Genomic DNA, 19,560 nt, shown 5'->3' with positions numbered 1-19,560 from the left:
AAAAAGAAAAGTAAAGATCCCGTCTGAGGGCCCGCCGCTTGCTACGTGACACACAACTACACCCCTCTCTCCTGGCGCAGGAGACGGGCCTCCCCCTTCCCGTCTCCTTGCCCGGGTCACTGGCAGCTGGCGCCCACCCCGACCCTGCGCCTTGCCAGCTCGCGCGTCCCGGGAGGGTCCGGCCCCCTAAGCCCTCCGTGTGCTCGCGGCGTGCTCGGCGCATGGACAGCCCCCTTGGCCCTCCGCCTGCCTGGGCGACCTCTTGCAAGCTGACTGGGGCCAGGGGCGGGGCTTCGCCCAGCGTGGGGAATATAAAGGCCCGGGCTGCGCGCTTGCAAAGGCAACAGCTGAGCAGCACCGAGTGCCTGGTCGGATCTAAAGAGCAGAGAGAAAAAGCACCGCTGTTGCTTAAGCAAGAGATCTCTCGAGGCAAAGATTGACAGCTCTGTGGTTCTGGTGAGTACGGCGGGTTTCTGTTTTCTGAAAGCAAAATCAGGATGTTAAACGACAGGCGCTGAGATAGGTCGATAGCTGGCGGCTCAGTTCACCTAGATCCAGTTTGGGATGAGGTTGTGCAGAGCGCGATTTGAATTCCTCGAATTAAAGGTTTGCAAGCGTGGGGCTGCTTGGGGGCCGGGATTCTCCGAGCCCCCATGCTTTTTGCATTGGTAAGCCTGGTGCATGCGTCCTGCAGTGAGACAGGTAGATAATCCGAACTGCATTGCAATTGCAGAGATAACGTGGCCATTGTAAATTGCACTTCTGTAAATGCTGTCGGTTTCTTCAAAGTCAGATCAGCTTGTGGGATTTTTTTGGCGAGGGGGAGGCATCCTTTGAACTGCAACTGATGTCCTTTCTCTTTTCCGTTTTGCTCTGCAGGTCTCTGTGACTCGCTGTGTCTACTCCCTTAGCTAACGATGGAGACGATGCAGGAGCTGATTCCCTTTGCCAAAGAGATGCTCAGCCAGAAACCCAACGGGAAGATGGTCAAGCTGTACATGCTGGGCAGCGTGCTGACTTTCTTTGGTGTGGTCATTGGCCTGGTGGAGACGGTCTGCAGCCCTTTCGCTTCTGAGGAGAGGCAGGAGGAAGAGGAGAGGGAGAAGGAAGAGGAGAGACCTGCCACCCCCCTGACAAAAGAGGAGGTTGTGCCTCAGAAACAGGAGGGTGTAACACTGGAAAAAAGCAAGCAGGTGCTAGCAGTGAGAAATTTGGTGAACCGGCAGCATGCATCATAAGAACGCGTCCAGCGCCTGCAAGAACATGGTGACATGAAATGCACAGGACATTCCTTGCCCCTTTCCTTCTTGACAGTGTAGTTTCCAGAAGGCAAGAGAACTGTGACTTGTATGCGAGATGCAAATGGACTCTATACCTAAAACCAAGACAGTTTTATTTTGCTGCCATGCAGCAGTTTTAACTACACAGCCATTTCAATCTACATACCTGTTCTTTAGGTATGGATATGTGAAGCTTGTAGCATCTTGTACCCACCTTTGTGTGGGGTGGTTGTTTTTATATTATTGTTATTATGATAACTATGCATACAATTTACATACATTTTCATTTTAAATAAACTATTTTATACCTGACACTATTGGCTTTGGTCATCTTGCATTGGTGGGGGATCTTTCATCATCATTTCTGGGTTTTGTAGAACTTAGTTTTATGAAAGTATACTTAGGATTGGGGCAATTGGTCTGTGTTCCTGAGCACTCTTGACTGAGGGGGGAAATGGTATCCACTGCTACAGAAGCAATCAATGAGACATTGCCAAGGAAAAATATGTTTGGGGTTGAGTTTAAGTGTCTGAATTCTGAAACCTTTCATCAGAATACAGGAATATTTTGCTGGTAATTTAGGAACAGAATACTACAACAAGAATGGGGAATTTGGGGCCTTCGATAGGGCATAGAACTCAAAACTCTCATAAGCCCAGCTGGCCTAGCAATATATGGTGGGGAGAGGCACATGTTTTCCATCCCTGTACTAGGGAATCTGAATATATCAGGAGGGGGAAATGGAGATGTCCCAGTAGCCTAGGGTTGCCATACTTCAAAAAGTAGAAATCCAGATGCAAAAAGTTTCGCTTTTCTTTGGAAGGTTGTTGAGCATTTTGGGGGAAATCACCCAAAAAAGAACACTTCCTGGTTCTGTTTCCAAAAACCCACACATTTTGCCAATTTTTAAAAATTGAAACAATTAATACAATGTTTAAAAATCATGAAATATTTGTCAGTTGATTTGGTGTTTCAAATTCACTAGATCATCTGTGCCTTCCCCAGCCTGGAAACTTCATTAGGCAGTTCCTCTTTGCTCTGTGCTTTGTCATCTTTTGGCTTTAGCACGTAGCTTGCTCTACAAAGGGATCTTCTGGAGTATACAGTACTTCCGCAGTCACGGTGCTGCCTTATATTGATAATACTCTTTACATTGTTACATTATGGTTAACTTACTAATTTGACTACACTCCATCAGAAAATAGAGGAAACATAATAGATAATTAGGTCAAGTATAATTTAATAAATAGATTCAGCCAGCTTTAGGAATTTCCAATGGGTTGGGGTTGCTTGTAAGAAATGAGGTGTCACTTCTGCCATGGACCCATCAAGTTGGCCTGAGTCACCGAAGTGCTGGACTGGACTAACTCACAGGCACAGTCCACCCAGGTCTGTGTGGAATTCAAGGATGCCATCAGCCTTTTGATCATCCATATTCCATAACATCCAGTCTGAGAAGGGGATGTGCTCACACTTCTGGAGTCTGAACGTGAGGCCCACTGGTTGTTCTGTGACCCGCTGCTGATTGTAGCCCAATGGGGTCAAAACTCCCCTGTGTGACATGTTTGTACAGCTTGGTCAGAGAGAGATAATCCACCCTGTGTCCTTCCAATAAAATTTGTCTTCCCCTCCACCAAAAAAGAATACTGATGTCCAGCTCCGAGGGCCTTCTGGCAGTTCCCTCACTGTGAGAAGTGAGGTTACAGGGAACCAGGCAGAGGGCCTTCTTGGTAGTGGTGCCCACCCTGTGGAATGCCCTCCCATCAGATGTCAAGGAAATAACTATCTGACTTTTAGAAGATATCTGAAGGCAGCCGTGTTTAGAGAAGTTTTTAATGTTTGAGGTTTTATTCTGTTTTTAATGTTCTATTGAAAGCTGCCCAGAATGGCTGGGGAAACCCAGGCAGGGTAAAAATAATAAATTATTATTATCATTAAATTATTATTATTATTATTATTATTATTATTATTATTATTATTATTATTATAAATGAGGTGTCAGTACTCATACACTGATAAAAGTGCCATCTGTGCCAGTAAAAAATGGCTGCCATGGGCAGCAAAAAAGCAGTGCTGGTACTCCCTACCAGTGAGTACTGTCACATAAACAAACAAGTTTTGGGCCTTCTATAGCCTCTCCATGCCCAGTCAAATGTAATAGCTGGTGCTCTCAGAGGGTAGTTAAGAGCCCACTTTGTCAATGAACAGATTTTATAGAATGAATCAAGTCACAGGTCATGATGCTACTATAGTATTTAAACAGTGATGGGCCACTTTTTCCTGTTGAGCCACATTCATTTGGGGATACTCCATCAAGGAAGGGGTGCATGCCAATGGTGGGTAGAGGCAGATCAAATGATGGTCTATATCAATTAATTGAAAACAACCCTGCTTCAATTCTCAGACAGACCTGAATAGGACTAGGAATTCTATTAGAAGTAAGCCCCACTGATGGGGTTACTCTCAAATGTGTAGACAGAGGATTTATTTTATTTTTAGTACAACAGACCAATATAGCTACTGTAACTACTTTCTGACTTTACTATAACAATAGTTACTATTGTTACTATGATAGTTGTCCCTACAAAAACATCTCAAAGTAATTTACAATTAAAAAAAAAATACTAAATTGCAATACATCAAAAGATTTACAATATTCTTAACTAAAAGTGTCCAGCTTGCAATAACATAAAAACACATCATACCACACCCAGTTAAAAGAGGAATGCTGTGTACTAATGCATGATACACCCCAATGCTATTTTTCCAGAGAAAGAGGTACCATGAATGCCTCCCTTGTTCTCTTAGAATGGCAACGGTGCCCACCTGAGAGATGCTGAAAGTTCCAGTGAGTTCCAGCTGGGGGAAAAAGCCCTGCTCCGCTCACATTAAACCTGTCAAGTTGTTGTTAGGCAGCTAGGGGAGGAAACGTCTCTTCCCCAGGCCATACAACCAGGAAAGGAAAAAGGAATGAATTTTTTTGAAAAACCTATCTTTTTCTCTTTTTTTGTAAATACTACCCCTTCCAGTTCTGAAAAATGCATAGAAAGGAGGCATGGGTGAATGGGGGCAGGGGGCTCTTTTAAAAGCTAGGGTAAATAAAGAAGAAATGAACAGGAATGAAGGAGCTCTCCAGGGGATGGAAGAGTGGAGCAGCTTCAGGTGGTTCGGGAAGTCACATAAATTAGGTTGGAAGCTGCTGCCTTCAGGCTGCAGGTTACCCACCTGTCTATGAAAAGGAGTCAAAACAAAAAAATTCCTTCCAGTAGCACCTTAAAGACCAACTAAGTTAGTTCTTGGTATGAGCTTTCGTGTGCATGCACACTATGAAAAGGAGTGTGCATAAACAAGCTGCTTGCTCAGCTGAAACAAATAGCATATTTCTGGTTCACTGCTCCCTTTGGGATCAAGATGTCCTTTACAGTTCTTTAGTCAGACACGACTAAACGACAACAAAAAGCCATGATGGAGTTTCCACAAGCAGCTACACTGTAGTGCAAAGAACTGAGAGATTTGGGTGCCATAGGCTGAATCTTATCACCACAGGTGTCTGGAGAAGCCAAGAGGTTAGAGAGGGAGAGGCTCTGTTTTCTCCTTTTAAAGCAACAACAACAATAACCTTATAATGCCCTAGGAAATTATTGATTGGGGGGGGGGGAGGTACTGTACTGCCTATGGCTCAGGGATGGGTGAGAAGTGGGGATAATGTGAAGTAGCACTGGGTGGCAGTGGTGAGTCCTTTTTCTGAAACAGGAGGAGCAACCAAGGGACCTGTCTTTTATTTTCCTATAGAGAGCTCCTACCTGGTGAGAGTGTATTGTGGAATCTTAGCTGCTGATTAAGAAAAGCCTCCACACAAGCTTGTTGCCATCAAAATGCCAACCCGTATTTCAGTTTAAATTTAATCCAGAGTATTTTCTTACCATGGGAGATTTGATCAGTAAACATAGCCTGTTCTACACCTCCAGTCAGTGTGGAAGGTGATCAGTGCATTATTTGGGATAAGCAATTTGTCATATGTGTGGTCATTATCACCGCTCTCATTTCTTCCTTACCAGAGCACAACCTAACCATTTTGTTTCCAGCAGCCAATATTGTAAGTCTATGACTATTTCCACCAATTGCCGCATGCTAAAGGCATGCTCAAATTTCAGCAACCCTGTTTGGAGTAGTTGTTCTGCCGTAATCATATACATCAGACTTTTTTAAAAAATAGTTCAGAGATTTATTATTATTATTATTATTATTATTATTATTATTATTATTATTATTTTATTATTATTATTTATTTGTACCCCGCCCATCTGGCTGGGTTTCCCCAGCCACTCTGGGCGGCTTCCAACAATGATGAAAGATACACTAAAATGTCACATATTAAAAACTTCCCTGAACAGGGCTGCCTTCTGATGTCTTCTGAATGTCAGGTAGATGTTTATCGCTTTGACATCTGATGGGAGGGCGTTCCACAGGGCGGGCGCCACTACCGAGAAGGCCCTCTGCCTGGTTCCCTGTAACTTGGCCTCTCGCAATGAGGGAACCGCCAGAAGGCCCTCGGAGCTGGACCTCAGTGTCCAGGCAGAACGATGGGGGAGGAGACGCTCCTTCAGATATACAGGACCAAGGCCGTTTAGGGCTTTAAAGGTCAGCACCAACACTTTGAATTGTGCTCGGAAACGTACTCTTTACAACACCTCTTTATCACTCTTAAAAGGTAAAGGGTAAAGGGACCCCTGACTATTAGGTCCAGTTGTGACCGACTCTGGGGTTGTGGTGCTCATCTCACTTTATTGGCTGAGGGAGCTTCCGGGTCATGTGGCCAGCATGACTAAGCCGCTTCTGGCGAACCAGAGCAGCACACGGAAATGCCGTTTACCTTCCCGCTGGAGCGGTACCTATTTATCTACTTGTACTTTTTGGTGTGCTTTCGAACTGCTAGGTTGGCAGGAGCTGGGACCGAGCAACGGGAGCTCACCCCATCACGGGGATTCGAACTGCCGACCTTCTGATCGGCAAGCCCTAGGCTCTGTGGTTTAACCCACAGTGCCACCCACGTCCCTGTTATCACTCTTAGGCAATCCTTAATCAGGAAAATATCACTCTTGCACAAGACTTCAGTATAAAAAATAAAAACCAAATGGAAATGGGTATTATCATCCCACAAAAAAACCCTTATTGCAAAAAAAGAACAAATGCTATGTGAGATGTCCTGCTCCTGTAATGGCAAAACCCACACAAGTTTCCCTGTCCTGGGAAATCTTAAGATGTCAGCCAACAGCTCCATTTGAGAAAGTACTTTGTTCCCACCAAGTCTTTCAGTGCTCTTTTCCTCAGGCAGTCAAGATCCAAGATAATTGCATTCCCTAGCAGCTAGCATACAAATGAGAACAAACTTCACTAAGGATAAAATTGCAATTGCCTTCCTCAAATAAAGTCAGCAGCAAGATTGGAGTTCAGCTCTCAGAGAGTCCCATGCCCTAAAAGGCATGTTGCAATCCCAGCCACAGACACAGCACACAGTAAATTAAAAACAAGGCAGATATTTCAAAAAATGTAACTAAGTTACTGATCCCATCTGTTCTGGCTGCACAGCCGACATGTTGGTGGAAGTTGATTCAGAGACCCAAACATTCACACACCACCCAAACCGACTAAGTTTAAGGGTGTGTCTGCTTTTATGGGATGTGGGGGCACTTCACTTCCCCCCTAATCACCCTAAAATGAGCCCATGTTGGTCACCTGCCCATCTCTCTGACAGACAAGGAAGACAGAGGACAATGGATTTCAAATAAGGAGAGCAACAGAAAACACTACAAATATATTTTGAAACATTTAAGACTGCAATCCTAAATACACTTACTGGGGAGTTGTGGGCATCCATCTGTCTCTGGAGACAATGGAGATGTGTGCCTCTGGGGGTGAAGTCAAACTGTTGGAAGGTTGAAGCACCTGCCATGGCTGTAGTGACTAATAAGGGAGAGACATGTTTTGTTGCAGCTGGGGCAAATGAACGCATCAGGTTGTGCTACTAGGGAGTGAGGTTCACGAAACATGATGAGGTACACTTCTGAGTAAAGATGCATAGGACTGCACTGTAAAGCTTGTGATTCTGAAATGGCAGAAGTTCCATTTCAACTGGATTTTGTAGCTTTCATATGACTCTTCCAGTGGAGCAAGAAAACCTGTTTAATAATGTGAAATGCTGTGCCCATGGCTGAAATGCCATTGATAGCTGTATGTTTTTAAAGTAAATGTTTGCTTCTTTACTGGCATGAGATTTTCAAATGGAAACTCAGGATCCCTGCACCTTTAATGGTTATGTAGAAGAAGGATTTCAGCAGTTGTAGCATGTAGTGCAGCTTCTAAAGGCACAAGAGCCTTTTCCTCTTTTGAATCTGGCCAGCCCACTGGGGATTAGTTAAAACACTCTGCATGGAGAGTGTCCAGCAAGGAAGCTATGAAAAAAGAGTTATGAGGTTGTGATGACTTTCAAACAAATATGGGAAAATAAGTCTGACCTCTCTTCCAGCACTCTGGAGTGACAAGTGGCTGGCCCAATTCCATGCTTGATTTAAGAGATAAGAAAAGCACCCTCCCATCAAGTGTTCAGCCAGCCTGCCAACTTCATGCTTCTGGGCCTAGAGAATGTGATCTCCAGGGAGCATAATTAGGGAGACTGCCAGCACAACATGGTTTCCTTTGCAAACAGACTCACAAACAACTGCTGGTTTTTAATTTTTGCTTTCGCATGTTAACACTGGCAGCTGAGGTCTTAAATGCTGGGTTAAGAAGATCAGTTCAAAGGGAATACCAGAAAGAAATGCACGTCTTAGACTGAAGGGTAGAATTGACACATATTTTTCAGGAAAGGACCATGATGCCCCAGTTTCTGTCCGTGGAGCTTTCCTGTAAAATCCATGTGGATTTTTCATTCTGCTTGTCATTCTTCATGGGTAGTCTGACGTTGCTGCTACAACCTCTTTTCCAAGGATGCTTTCAGTCCAAAACTCTGCATTGATCATTTGAATTCTATATACATGCATGGTAAATTTCCATAATTTGTCCTGTTTCTGCAAAGACAACACAGGGTGTTGAACCCCCACCCTCTAGTCCCTAGTAGTTCCGCTCTTTTCCACCCACCCATCTGACACCTGAAACCTCACTCTGCATTGTTCATATTTGTACCATTTGGGGCTAGAAACCTGGTTTTTAGAAGACAGCACGTTAGACATAATTTGTTTCAACATCTGCGTATTTGGGGTCAAAATGTTTGAGGAACAAGTCGTCTACAGGAATTTGTACTACTTATGTGACTTCAAGCTAGCTTACTGGTACAGGCAGTGATGAATGGTAGGAACCCAAAGTCCCTACTGCTTATTAATGTAGTGTTTGGCCCCAACCCATTCAAAAAGGTAATGGTGTAAATAATAATTTTACAATGCAGCTTGCTTTGGTTTCACTGATATTAGAAGTTGAATGATGATTCAAACCTTGTACAGTGGTACCTCGAGTTACAAACGCCTCAGGTTACAAATGCTTCATGTTACAAACTCCGCTAACCTGGAAGAGTTACCTTAAGTTGAGAACTTTGCCCCAGGATGAGAACGGAAATTGTGTGCCGGAGGTGCAGCGGAAGCAAGAGGCCCCATTAGCGAAAACATGCCTCTAGTTAAGAACAGTTTCAGGTTAAGGACGGACCTCCGGAATGAATTAAGTTTGTAATTAGAGGTACCACTGTACATCTGTATTCACCAAAGCTTATGATCTCCAGACAATTCCAATATTTCAGCCTTGACATCCATAACTAGTTTAGTACTTTGGAACCAGCTTCCAAACCCCAAAGTATGCATTTGTATGTATGTATGTATGACATGACATTTGATTGAAATCACACAGTGAAAAAGCTTTCAAATTTAAAAAGAGGAGAAACAGAAGTAGAGACAAATAGATGTGGAAAAAAAATCTGTGAAAGAGTGGAATGTAGCAATGTTCCTATGGGTTTTTTTGCCACCACTTCTAAAGAGGCAACTTTTGCAGGGGGGGGGGATGCAAAAATTTGATACAGTAAAGTAGTAGTAATTTATTGTTAAGTGATGATCCATCAACACAGTATGTCATATTTGCTCCAGTGAAAATGCCCAATTGCAGAGTATCATACTTTACCTCCTAGAAGACACATTAGCTATTAAACCTTGTTTCCACTGAGCAAGGCTATTGATATAAAATGTAGCAATAAAAAGACATGTAAATTAGAAAACACACTTTCTCACCCCTGCCACCTTATTCAAAAGCAACACTGGTCTTGGCTAATGCTTGATTGAGCAGAGCTTAATCTAATGAATATTTTCAACTTCACACACTTAAAAATGGCAATTTGATTCTCGTCAGGATGAACGGGGCAGAGCACTGCAGCCTGTACCGTTTTGGAAGCAGTTGTGCAATGTCATCGTTTATAAGCTTAATGCAAAGAGATATGTGTAACTGTTGGAATAGCACCCAGGTGGCTCAGGCAGCTAGAATAGACAGGATTATGTTAGTCCTTCCGTCCAGCACTGTTTCTGCCTCCTGACCTGTTGTAATCTCAGAGGTCAACACTCTCGTAATATTACCAAAAGAGGTCAACCCATCCATCTTACTTTGTCGATGTGGCATTTAATAACCAGACTAATGGGGAAAGTGCTAGAGAGTAAATTGTGTTGGGGGGGGGGTGGGAATCATTGATACAATAATATGTGTAAAGTTTTCGAGCATTTCAACCTCCTTCCTATAAAATCTGTGTGGGTTTTTTTTAACTAATAAAAAGATGTGGGCACGGCTTCTGAGGGCAGAGTACAATATGTGTTTCAGGCCTGTTTTATATAACATCTTATGCAATCTGTTTGGGAAATCCAAACTGAAAAGCTGTTTCCTGACAGGGCGAAAACTGAAACGAATGAGCCATTGCTCTGGCCCAGTACAAAGTAGGTATTCATGCAGACTCCAGGACAAGGGGAATCCTGTACTTCAGCAAACATAGCTACCATTACTCTAAAACGTAAAGCAGGAAAGAGCCATATCTTAGTGGTAGTGCAAAAGTTCCCAGGTTCAATCCCCAGCATCTCCCTGTAGGGCTGGAAAGGACTGATTTCTGAAACAGTAGACTATAGTGAGCTAAATGGACCATTTAGTATGACTGTAGAAGACAAATTTCTGAGCTCATAGTATAACTAGTTGCAATCCTTTCTCTCTCACAATAAAAGCCAAATGCACAATAGCAGCTATGATGTGGAAGGGCAATGTAACCACAAACAGGGGAGCCACTGAAGAGAAGGCCCTTTCTCTTGTTGCCATCTTCCACACCTCTCATGGATGAGGCACATGAAGAAGGGCCTCAGATGAGGAGCAGAGGGTCGGGGATGGTTCATACAGGAAGACGCAGTCCTTGAAGTATTGCGGTCCAGTGCCATTTAAGTCTTTATAGGTCAAAACCAACACTTTGAATTGGGCCTGGAAACTAACAGGCAGCCAGTTCAGTCAAGTGATGATAGTTTGTTGTATTATTTCCAAATTCCACCCACCCTTTTAGACCTCTCTCAAGGGCAGGGAGGCTGTTTATAGAAGGAGATATTGCTATTTACAGGCTTGAAGCATCAGGTTCCAAATGCCACCAAGACTAAATGTAGAGGGGTGGTGTTTCTTTTTTAAAAAGAAAGTATCGAGAATAGTATCCAGGAGTGGCTGCCAGATGCATGCCTACACGAGTTGGGAATGCACATAGAAGTGTTTCTGAGATAGCTGCGGTTACATGCCCTTCAGTAAACGTTCACAAAAGAGTGGCTCCAGAAGATTAAGTTCCCGACCATAACATGAATGTGTTCACTGACAAATTACTAAGGGAACAATTCTACCATCACCGTGCTGAATAGTGGAGGAAGGTGGTATGGTACATTAGGAACTTCTCTGCAGAAAGGATGCTGGCAGATAGAGGAGTACCATCATTGATGGATGGAGGTCCAGGTGGGTGGAAAGGAACTGTTAGTGGTGGCAGGGAGAAATCCCTGAAATGGGTGTTTGGGGAGCAAGGATTTTTTAGGATTGAAGTTTTGAGCTTTTTTTAGGATTTTACCCCAGGAAATAAACTGTCACAGGGGCCGGATTAAACCGACCAGTGGGCCTCATTAGGCCCCCGAAACAGACTTTGGACATGCCTGGCTTAAATCATAGCACCATCATGGCGGAAGAAAATGGCATTGGCTTCTGCCGCCCTGATCTATTTACATGGAGAGCAAAATGCTTGCAAAAGCGTCTAGTGTTACTCAGTGTGACACTTGCCCAATAAACAACTTCCTAACACAATAAAAGTGCATTCCACTCCCTGTAATAGAATCTTACCCTCTCCAAAGAGCAGAGGCGGGCATTGGCTTGCTTTTCTAGATGCCTAAATGATTGTTTGATGGTGTCAATTGAACCTTTCATAAAGAATTCCTGGTGGTATTTGGCAGCTTGGGGGAAGGATCCATTTCTTGCTTGTGGTCTCGGAAACACGTGTCCTTGAAAAAGCAAAATCAGCTTCCCAATGTTTGAAAGCAGCTTTGAACAGTTCCTAAGGGGTCGTGGTAGAATTGTAAAAACATGTGTAAGGGCAAGGTCTGAGTGCACATGAGGCAGTCATCTTGCTGGTGCTAAGCAGGTTTGGAGCTGGCCTGTGCTAGCATGGCAGAGCTTCTGAAAACCCCATCTGTGCCACCTCAGGCTCCATGATAGAAGAAAGATATAAAATAAAAGAAACATTTGGATCTCAGGACTTGGTTATTATGCGGATAGTGTCATTATAGGGTTTAGTCACTAGGTGGCACAGAATTTCTTTGTATCTGGCTGTTGTCAGAAATTTCCTGTGCCTCTCCTGTTCTTCTTGTTTAAGGTGGGGTCGAGTATGTGAGCCCAAGGCTGTGGTACATAGTGGCATTGTGACTTCCAAACATGTTGCACAGTGCAATGACACGCAACGTGTTTTGTGCTAGATGCTGCAAGGAAAAGAGAGGAGAGCCACGCAGTGGCAACAGTTCGCTGTCTTTTAGGCTATTCAGAACCTAAAGCTGTCGGACTTCCAGTGAAATTTAAAGCATCCCAAATCTGAGACCCAACCGTGAACGTGCTCTCAAGCTTACTTTACCATGACATGGAATCAACTCGCTTTGGCTAGGTGTGAATAGACAATTCCCCAGGTTTGTGCCTAGCATGTTAAGATCCAGTTTCAACTGCACCCTTTCCCCACAGCTGACGCAAAATGTGAAAGGAGAAGAGACAGATTTGATATACTGCTTTCTGCCTGTTGAAAGTGGTTGAAATATACAAGTATCTTAAACCGCGTGGTATGCTTAAAAAAATCTTTTGGATCAGTGACTCACTCTGCATGAAATCCAGAAACAGGCATTGCCAAAATCTTGTTGATAAGATCTACAGCTACAGTCCTTAATGCACTTACTGTAAAATAGTTTGACTGAAAATAGTTTGAATATTCAAGTGAGAAATGGAGTTCTAGGCAGCCTTTGCCAACTTGATGCTTTCCAGCAATTTTTGAAATATATTTTTAAAAAAATTAAAAATTGTCCAGGAGGACCTTAGAGACCAACTAAGTTTGTTCTTGGTATAAGCTTTTGTGTGCATGAAGAAGTGTGCATGCACATGAAAGCTTATACCAAGAACAAACTTAGTTGGTCTTAAGGTGCTACTGGACAATTTTTTATTTTTTATATATATTTTGACTGCGTCAGACCAACACGGCTACCTGCCTGAATCTAGCAGTTTTTTATTATCCAGCCAGCATAGGCTGTAGCTGATGGGCATTGGAGTCTCACTGAGTTTGGAATTCCTTGCTTCAGTAGTGACTTCTTCATGATGCTTTTTTCAAGGGCATCTTGATGTATCTTTTGTCCCAACTGTCTGGACTAGATCTTGGGGTTTTTCCTCATGTTTGACTATGTTTCCCAGCTCAATTTAGAAGATGTTTGTGAAGGATAAAGGAAGCAGCAGGCGTAGTGTGTAGCATACATGTGAGCAGATGTCAGAAGACCAATTGCTTCATGAAACTTTCTCCTTTTCATTTGATGATAGGCTAAGGAGTGCCCAGGGAGCCAGAGACCCCCAAGACAGTCATTGTATTGTTCATAAACAACAAAATACCTTTGCTTGATCTATATGGTCTCTGTACATGTGCGGCAGAGTCTTGTTCGATGTCAGAAAGGAAATGAGACCTGCTATGTTTAAATACCATTGAAGCTGCTAATGAAATGATCTTTACATCAGAGATAAAAATTATGCAGCAAGCTAATGCAATTGGCTTGTCAGTCTTTCTGACAAGCAGTTTCTGCAACTCATAGTCTAATCAATAAACATACTTGGGAATAAGTCCCACTAAACTCTGTGAGAGTTTTCTGTTGTTTTCTGTTGCTTCAGCAGACGTTGTTCTTCCTTATGTCTAGTAAACATACCCCTGCCGTCTGGTACAACAGAAACCAAGTGTGATAGATATTTGGCCAAGATGTTGGGACAAATCATTCTTTGGAAATAAAAAAGCTCATGCAGGCTATTAAGAGGTCCTCCAGTGAAGGGTCTCATTCTGGAGATTCTGTCTAGAGATTAGGAAGAGCTTCTTGAAGGTACATACTGTTCGCCAATAGAACAAACTGTGTCAGAATATAGTGAACTTTTCCTTCATTAGCTGTCTTTAAGTAGAGGCTGGGAGGGCCCTAGCTCTTTTTTTATATATATATAAATATTTATTAAGATTTTTATAAGAGAAAAGCATAAGTAACAAACAACATTGCTTATATCACACACAAAAATTCATAACTTGTTTGGACTTCCTCACGTCTCCTGCTCCCACTTACATTGTTAAAAGGTTTTTCAAGCAAATTATCATCTTGTTTACAATCTTATATCCACTTGTTTAAATATAATCTAATAGTTCTCCCAAAGGGTTTGTCTTTTAAACACTTATCATCTAATTCCGATCTAGTTTAGTGGTGGCCAATTATTTATGATCAAGCATCCTTCTTAACATTCAATCAAATTACAATATTTTTGTAAGTAAATTTTAAATTTCTTCCAATCTTCTTCAATCCTTTCTTCTCCCAGGTCTCGGATTCTGCCGGTCATCTCTGCCAGTTGCATATAGTCTATCAGCTGCATCTGCCATTCTTCCAGTGTGGGTAGATCTTGAGTCTTCCAATTCTTGGCAATGAGTATCCTTGCTGCTGTTGTTGCATACATAAAAAATGTTCGGTCCTTCTTTAACACCTTCTGGCCGGCAATACCCAGGAGGAAGGCCTCTGGTTTCTTAGTGAAGGTATACTTAAATACCTTTTTCAACTCATTATATATCATTTCCCAGAAGGCCTTCACTTTAGGGCAAGTCCACCAGAGGTGAAAGAATGTTCCTTCATTTTCTTTACATTTCCAACATTTATTATCAGACGAATGGTATATTTTGGCAAGTTTAACTGGGGTCATGTACCATCTGTATATCATTTTCATTACATTTTCCTTCAAAGCATTACATGCAGTGAAGTTCAGCCCAGTGGTCCACAACCTTTCCCAGTCCTCAAACATAATGTTATGCCCAATATCCTGTGCCCACTTTATCATAGCAGATTTAACCATTTCGTCTTGTGTGTTCCATTTTAACAGCAAGTTATACATTCTTGATAGTACCTTAGTCTTTGGTTCTAGCAATTCTGTCTCCAACTTCGATTTCTCCACCTGGAACCCTAATTTTTTGTCATTTTTAAAAACTTATTTAATCTGAGCGTAATGTAACCAGTCTCACACTTTACCCTCCATTTTCTCCAAACTCTGCAATTTCCAATTGTCACCGTCTTTTTCTAATATTTCCCAATATTTTGGCCATTTGGCCTCCATATTGGGCCTTTTTCGGGCCTTGGCTTCCAGAGGGGACAGCCACCTCAGAGTTTTGTTTTCCAATAAGTCTTTGTATTTTGTCCAGACATTAAATACTGCTTTCCTGACAATATGGTTCTTAAAGGCCTTATTGATCTTGACTTTGTCATACCATAAGTATGCATGCCAGCCAAAAGCATTGTTAAAACCTTCCAAGTCCAACACATCAGTGTCTTCAAGAAGTAGCCAGTCTTTTAGCCAGCAGAAAGCTGTGGCTTCATAGTACAGTTTTAAGTCTGGCAGGGCGAAGCCCCCTCTTTCTTTCGCATCAGTTAATATCTTAAACTTAATTCTGGGCTTTTTGCCCTGCCAGACAAATTTAGAAATATCTCTCTGCCACTTCCGGAAACACTCCGTCTTGTCCACAATTTGCAATGTTTGAAACAAAAACAACATCTTTGGCAATACATTCATCTTAATAGCAGCAATTCGGCCTAACAAAGAAAGCTTCAATTTTGTCCAACTGTCCAAGTCTCTCTTAATTTCAGACCAACATTTTTCATAATTATCCTTAAATAGACTCAGATTTTTTGCTGTTATGTTTACCCCTAGGTACTTTACTTTTTTAACCACAGTTAGTTCTGTTTCTCTCTGAAACCGTTCTGACTCTGTATCTGTCAAATTTTTCCCCAACACCTTAGTTTTCTGTTTATTTAGTTTGAATCCCGCCACCCGACCAAAGTCTTGAATCAGTTGTAATACTCTTTTTGTACTAGATTCTGGCTCCTGCAAGGTCAAGACTAGGTCATCTGCAAAGGCTTTAAGTTTATATTGTTTCGCTCCGACCTGAATCCCTTGCACCAACCGGTCCCCTCTAATTCTATTCAAGAGCACCTCCAGAACCGAAATAAATAACAGAGGGGAAATCGGGCAGCCTTGTCGTGTACCTTTTTCAATTTTAAACTCTTCTGTAACCACATTGTTAACTATCAGTTTTGCCTTCTGTTCTGAGTATATTGCATCAATCCCATTCTCAAAACCCCGTCCCACTCCCATTTCTTTTAAATTTCCCTTCATAAATTTCCAAGAGATATTATCAAAGGCCTTCTCCGCATCTATAAAAATTAACACTGCTTTTGTGTTTATGTTTGTTTGCTGGGAGGGCCCTAGCTCAGTGCTTTGCATGTAGAAATTCCAGGTTCAATCCCAGGTGTAGCTGGAAGTGACTCTTGCCTGAAATCCTGGAGAGCAGCTCATAGTCAGCGTAGACAATACTGAGTTAGATGGCTCAGTGGTCTGATCCACTATCAGGTAGCTTCCTATAATCCTATATCCCTGTGATGGCTACTTGTCAGGGCTGCTGTAGTAGGAGGGTTTGATCCAGTGAATCCAGGAGGTTGAACCAGTTGACCCTTAAGGTACCCCATGAGCATTTTACATGCAATCACTTTGCCTCTATCAAACTTATTCTTGTACACACAGACCTCTTCAAACCCTTCATGGATGCTTTCCATGCTATTTAAATGCTGAAATCCATAGAATCTTTCTGCCCCAGTTCCCCAGCTGTAAAATGGGTAAAATAAGGAAGGTGCAGATGACTTTGTGAAAAGTGTTCTTCCGTTTCCTACAACTGTGCCAGGGTTGTGGTACCATTTTCAGTCTGAGGGCCACATTCCATTCTGAGCAACTTTCTTGGGGCCACATGCCATTCCTGGGTGGGGCAATGGGTATAAATTTTTACCTTTGTACAACAGCCTAGTTTCTGTATGCACTCCTGCACCCTTCTTACTTCTCTATCTTGTCTCTAAGCAAGAGGACACATTCCAGAGTCGGGAAAACAAAGCAAGGATAATAGCAGACGTAGAGGTTGTGAAGCAGAGACAATGGGGTCTGTGTGTGTGTTGTGTGTGTGTAGAAACCTCTGACTTTGCATGGCAATGGTAGCATCCATTGCTCTGCTTCTAGTCTTGCCCATCAGTTCCATATACCTCCAGGAAGGTGTCCAATACAGTGGTACCTCAGGTTAAGTACTTAATTTGTTCCAGAGGTCTGTTCTTAACCTGAAACTGTTCTTAACCTGAAGCACCACGTTAGCTAATGGGGCCTCCTGCTGTTGCCGCACTGCCGAAGCACGATTTCTGTTCTTATCCTGAAGCAAAGTTCTTAACTTGAAGCACTATTTCTGGGTTAGCGGAGTCTGAAGCATATGTAACCTGAAGCGTATGTAACCCGAGGTACCACTGTACTGAAATATGGCCCTTGGGGTGAAAAAAGCTTCTTCATTCCTGTGCTAGAAGGTACACTGAATTTCCCACAAGTCTGTGCTGATTCCTCCAATGCAATGCAAGCCCCTTGAAAATCTTCCCTAGAGGGTTCCCTAGAATTCCCACGAGAACTGCATGGTATATGGTATAGAGTCGTGTTCTTCGACATTGGGCCCCCAGACAACCTCCTTCATTCCTAAATACTGGCTACGCTGGCTGCAGGTGATGGGAGTCGTAGTCTCCCATCTGGGTACCCAAGGTATAGAGGGCTACCTATATATTGATGAAAGTGGGGTGCCTGGCCTTGCGCTAGTGGAAGCACTTCTACCAGCACAAAGCTACCACTGGCTGCAATGCAATGTGTGGGGTTTTCATAGGAGACCCGCTCACCTTCTGAAATGGTGCAGCCCCAAGAGGGTTTGGCCATGAGCCTCCTCTGAATGTTTGAAAGAGCTCATCAAGCCAAAATCAGGAGAGATCAGCCAAGTAGGAGGCGTGCTAATCCCTTATGTAAACAGAAGCACTTGCAGTGGAGAGGAATGATTCAGTGCAGTGCAGCTTTGGTGCCAATAATAAAAAAGAGATAATATGTAAGATGACATACAGGAAAAGAAATAGGTTTTGGAAGTGTGCTCTTGGCTGTGATGGGAGTACTCATCCTGGGATGGTAGAGTCTTCATTTGATGTGTTTTACTTTAACACTGTATTGGAAAAGGCAACAGGCAAAATCCTGGAAAACACAAACGGGTGTCTACCAGGGATTGGCCCCAATTATTGTTTCATGGCCCCTTCTGCGCTGTTTTCTTAAAAAGCAGTATAATATCACTTTAAATATTCATGGCTCCTCCAAAGGAATCCTGGGAACTGGATCCTGGAAGACCCCTATTCCCTCACAATTCTCAGAGTGATTTACCAATCAATCCCGGTGTTTCCCAACACCTCTCAGCAAACTTTTAATTCCCAGGATTCTTTGGTGGCCATGAGTGCTCAAAGTAGCATGATAGTGCTTTCCATGTTTGGTGTGGACAGGACCATATCTAGAATTCAAATCATTAGATACTCACAGGTTTCCATAGCAACTTTGAGCGTAGGTGGGTGGGGTGGGCTGGCAGTGGAGGAATGCATTTTAACTCCACTGCAGTATTTATTAAGCATTTTCCTGTTGCCTTAAAAAAATAATACAGGGTTGCTGTCAAATCAGGGGTATGAGAACCAGATGCCCTGGATATGTTGTCGAACTAAAACTCCCATCATTCCTTACTAGTGGTCATGCTGTCTGGGGTTGATTGAAGTTGAATCCAACAGCACCTGGAAGGCCACAGACTTACCATATGTGGTATAGGCAAGTGGCCAAAAGCTTAATTTTGTTTTTATGATGGCCTCTTTAGAAAGGAATGACACATTTGAACATCAGCAAATTGCATGTTCCATACCAAAGGCTGAGTTCACTGGGCCAGGGTCAGTTTAAAAGAGACGCACATCTGTCAGAGCAGAATTGCCATCCTTTTGATGGCTTCATAACTTTAATGCCTTCAAGATGGGCAGAAACTCTTCTCACCACCGTATGTCCTGATCTATCCCCAACCATTCATGCTCTAGTTAGACAGCTCTGTAACACAGTCTTGGGGGGAGAAGGGGGCTGTTCTGTGAATAGGTTGTCTGAAAGAGCCCTGAGTTATTTAGTATTCATTTGACTTGGAAGTCAAAGTTATTGACTAAAAGCCATGCTTGAAATCCAAAACTGAGCTACAAGGGAACCACACACAGTACCTGCAAACTCTGCCAGGGTATGAGTCAAAGTTGGGCATTCTTTCATTAGATGACAGAACTTTTAAATTTATGAACTTGAACAAACTCATTAGATTCATCCTGAATTTGCAGTTTTAGAAAATGTGGCCAAGTAACAGAAGAGCTAGTTTCTGCAGTGTGCAGGGGCTCCCCACCACTGGTGTAGCATACAGGTGTTAGATATGACAGCTGTTAATTCTTCATTGATTCACTCATGTAGGTCAAGTGTCTGAGTCTGTGACCTCAAGGTTAGAACAAGAAAAGGAGGAGAGTCACAGGAAAGCTGAGAATTTCCCTGCAAAACAAGGACTCATTATATAACTGAAAAGCCACACAAAAGGTTGGCTGTGTTT

General features: G+C 42.8%; 1 protein-coding gene across 1 annotated transcript; it reads left to right on the top strand.

Annotated features, from left to right (window-relative positions):
* Window positions 1-324: 324 nt before the first annotated feature.
* G0S2 (G0/G1 switch 2) lies at window positions 325-1,592 on the top strand. Its single transcript, XM_083745914.1, has 2 exons — window positions 325-456; window positions 880-1,592. The coding sequence occupies exon 2, from the start codon at window positions 918-920 to the stop codon at window positions 1,236-1,238; it is 321 nt and encodes a 106-aa protein (XP_083602040.1). The 5' UTR covers window positions 325-456; window positions 880-917; the 3' UTR covers window positions 1,239-1,592.
* Window positions 1,593-19,560: the final 17,968 nt, after the last annotated feature.

The sequence above is a fragment of the Podarcis gaigeae genome, assembly GCF_964106915.1.
Source record: "Podarcis gaigeae genome assembly, chromosome: 6".
NCBI lineage: Eukaryota > Metazoa > Chordata > Lepidosauria > Squamata > Lacertidae > Podarcis > Podarcis gaigeae.
The sequence above is the reverse complement of the archived record's forward strand: the minus strand, read 5'-3'. Positions and strand labels throughout refer to the sequence as shown.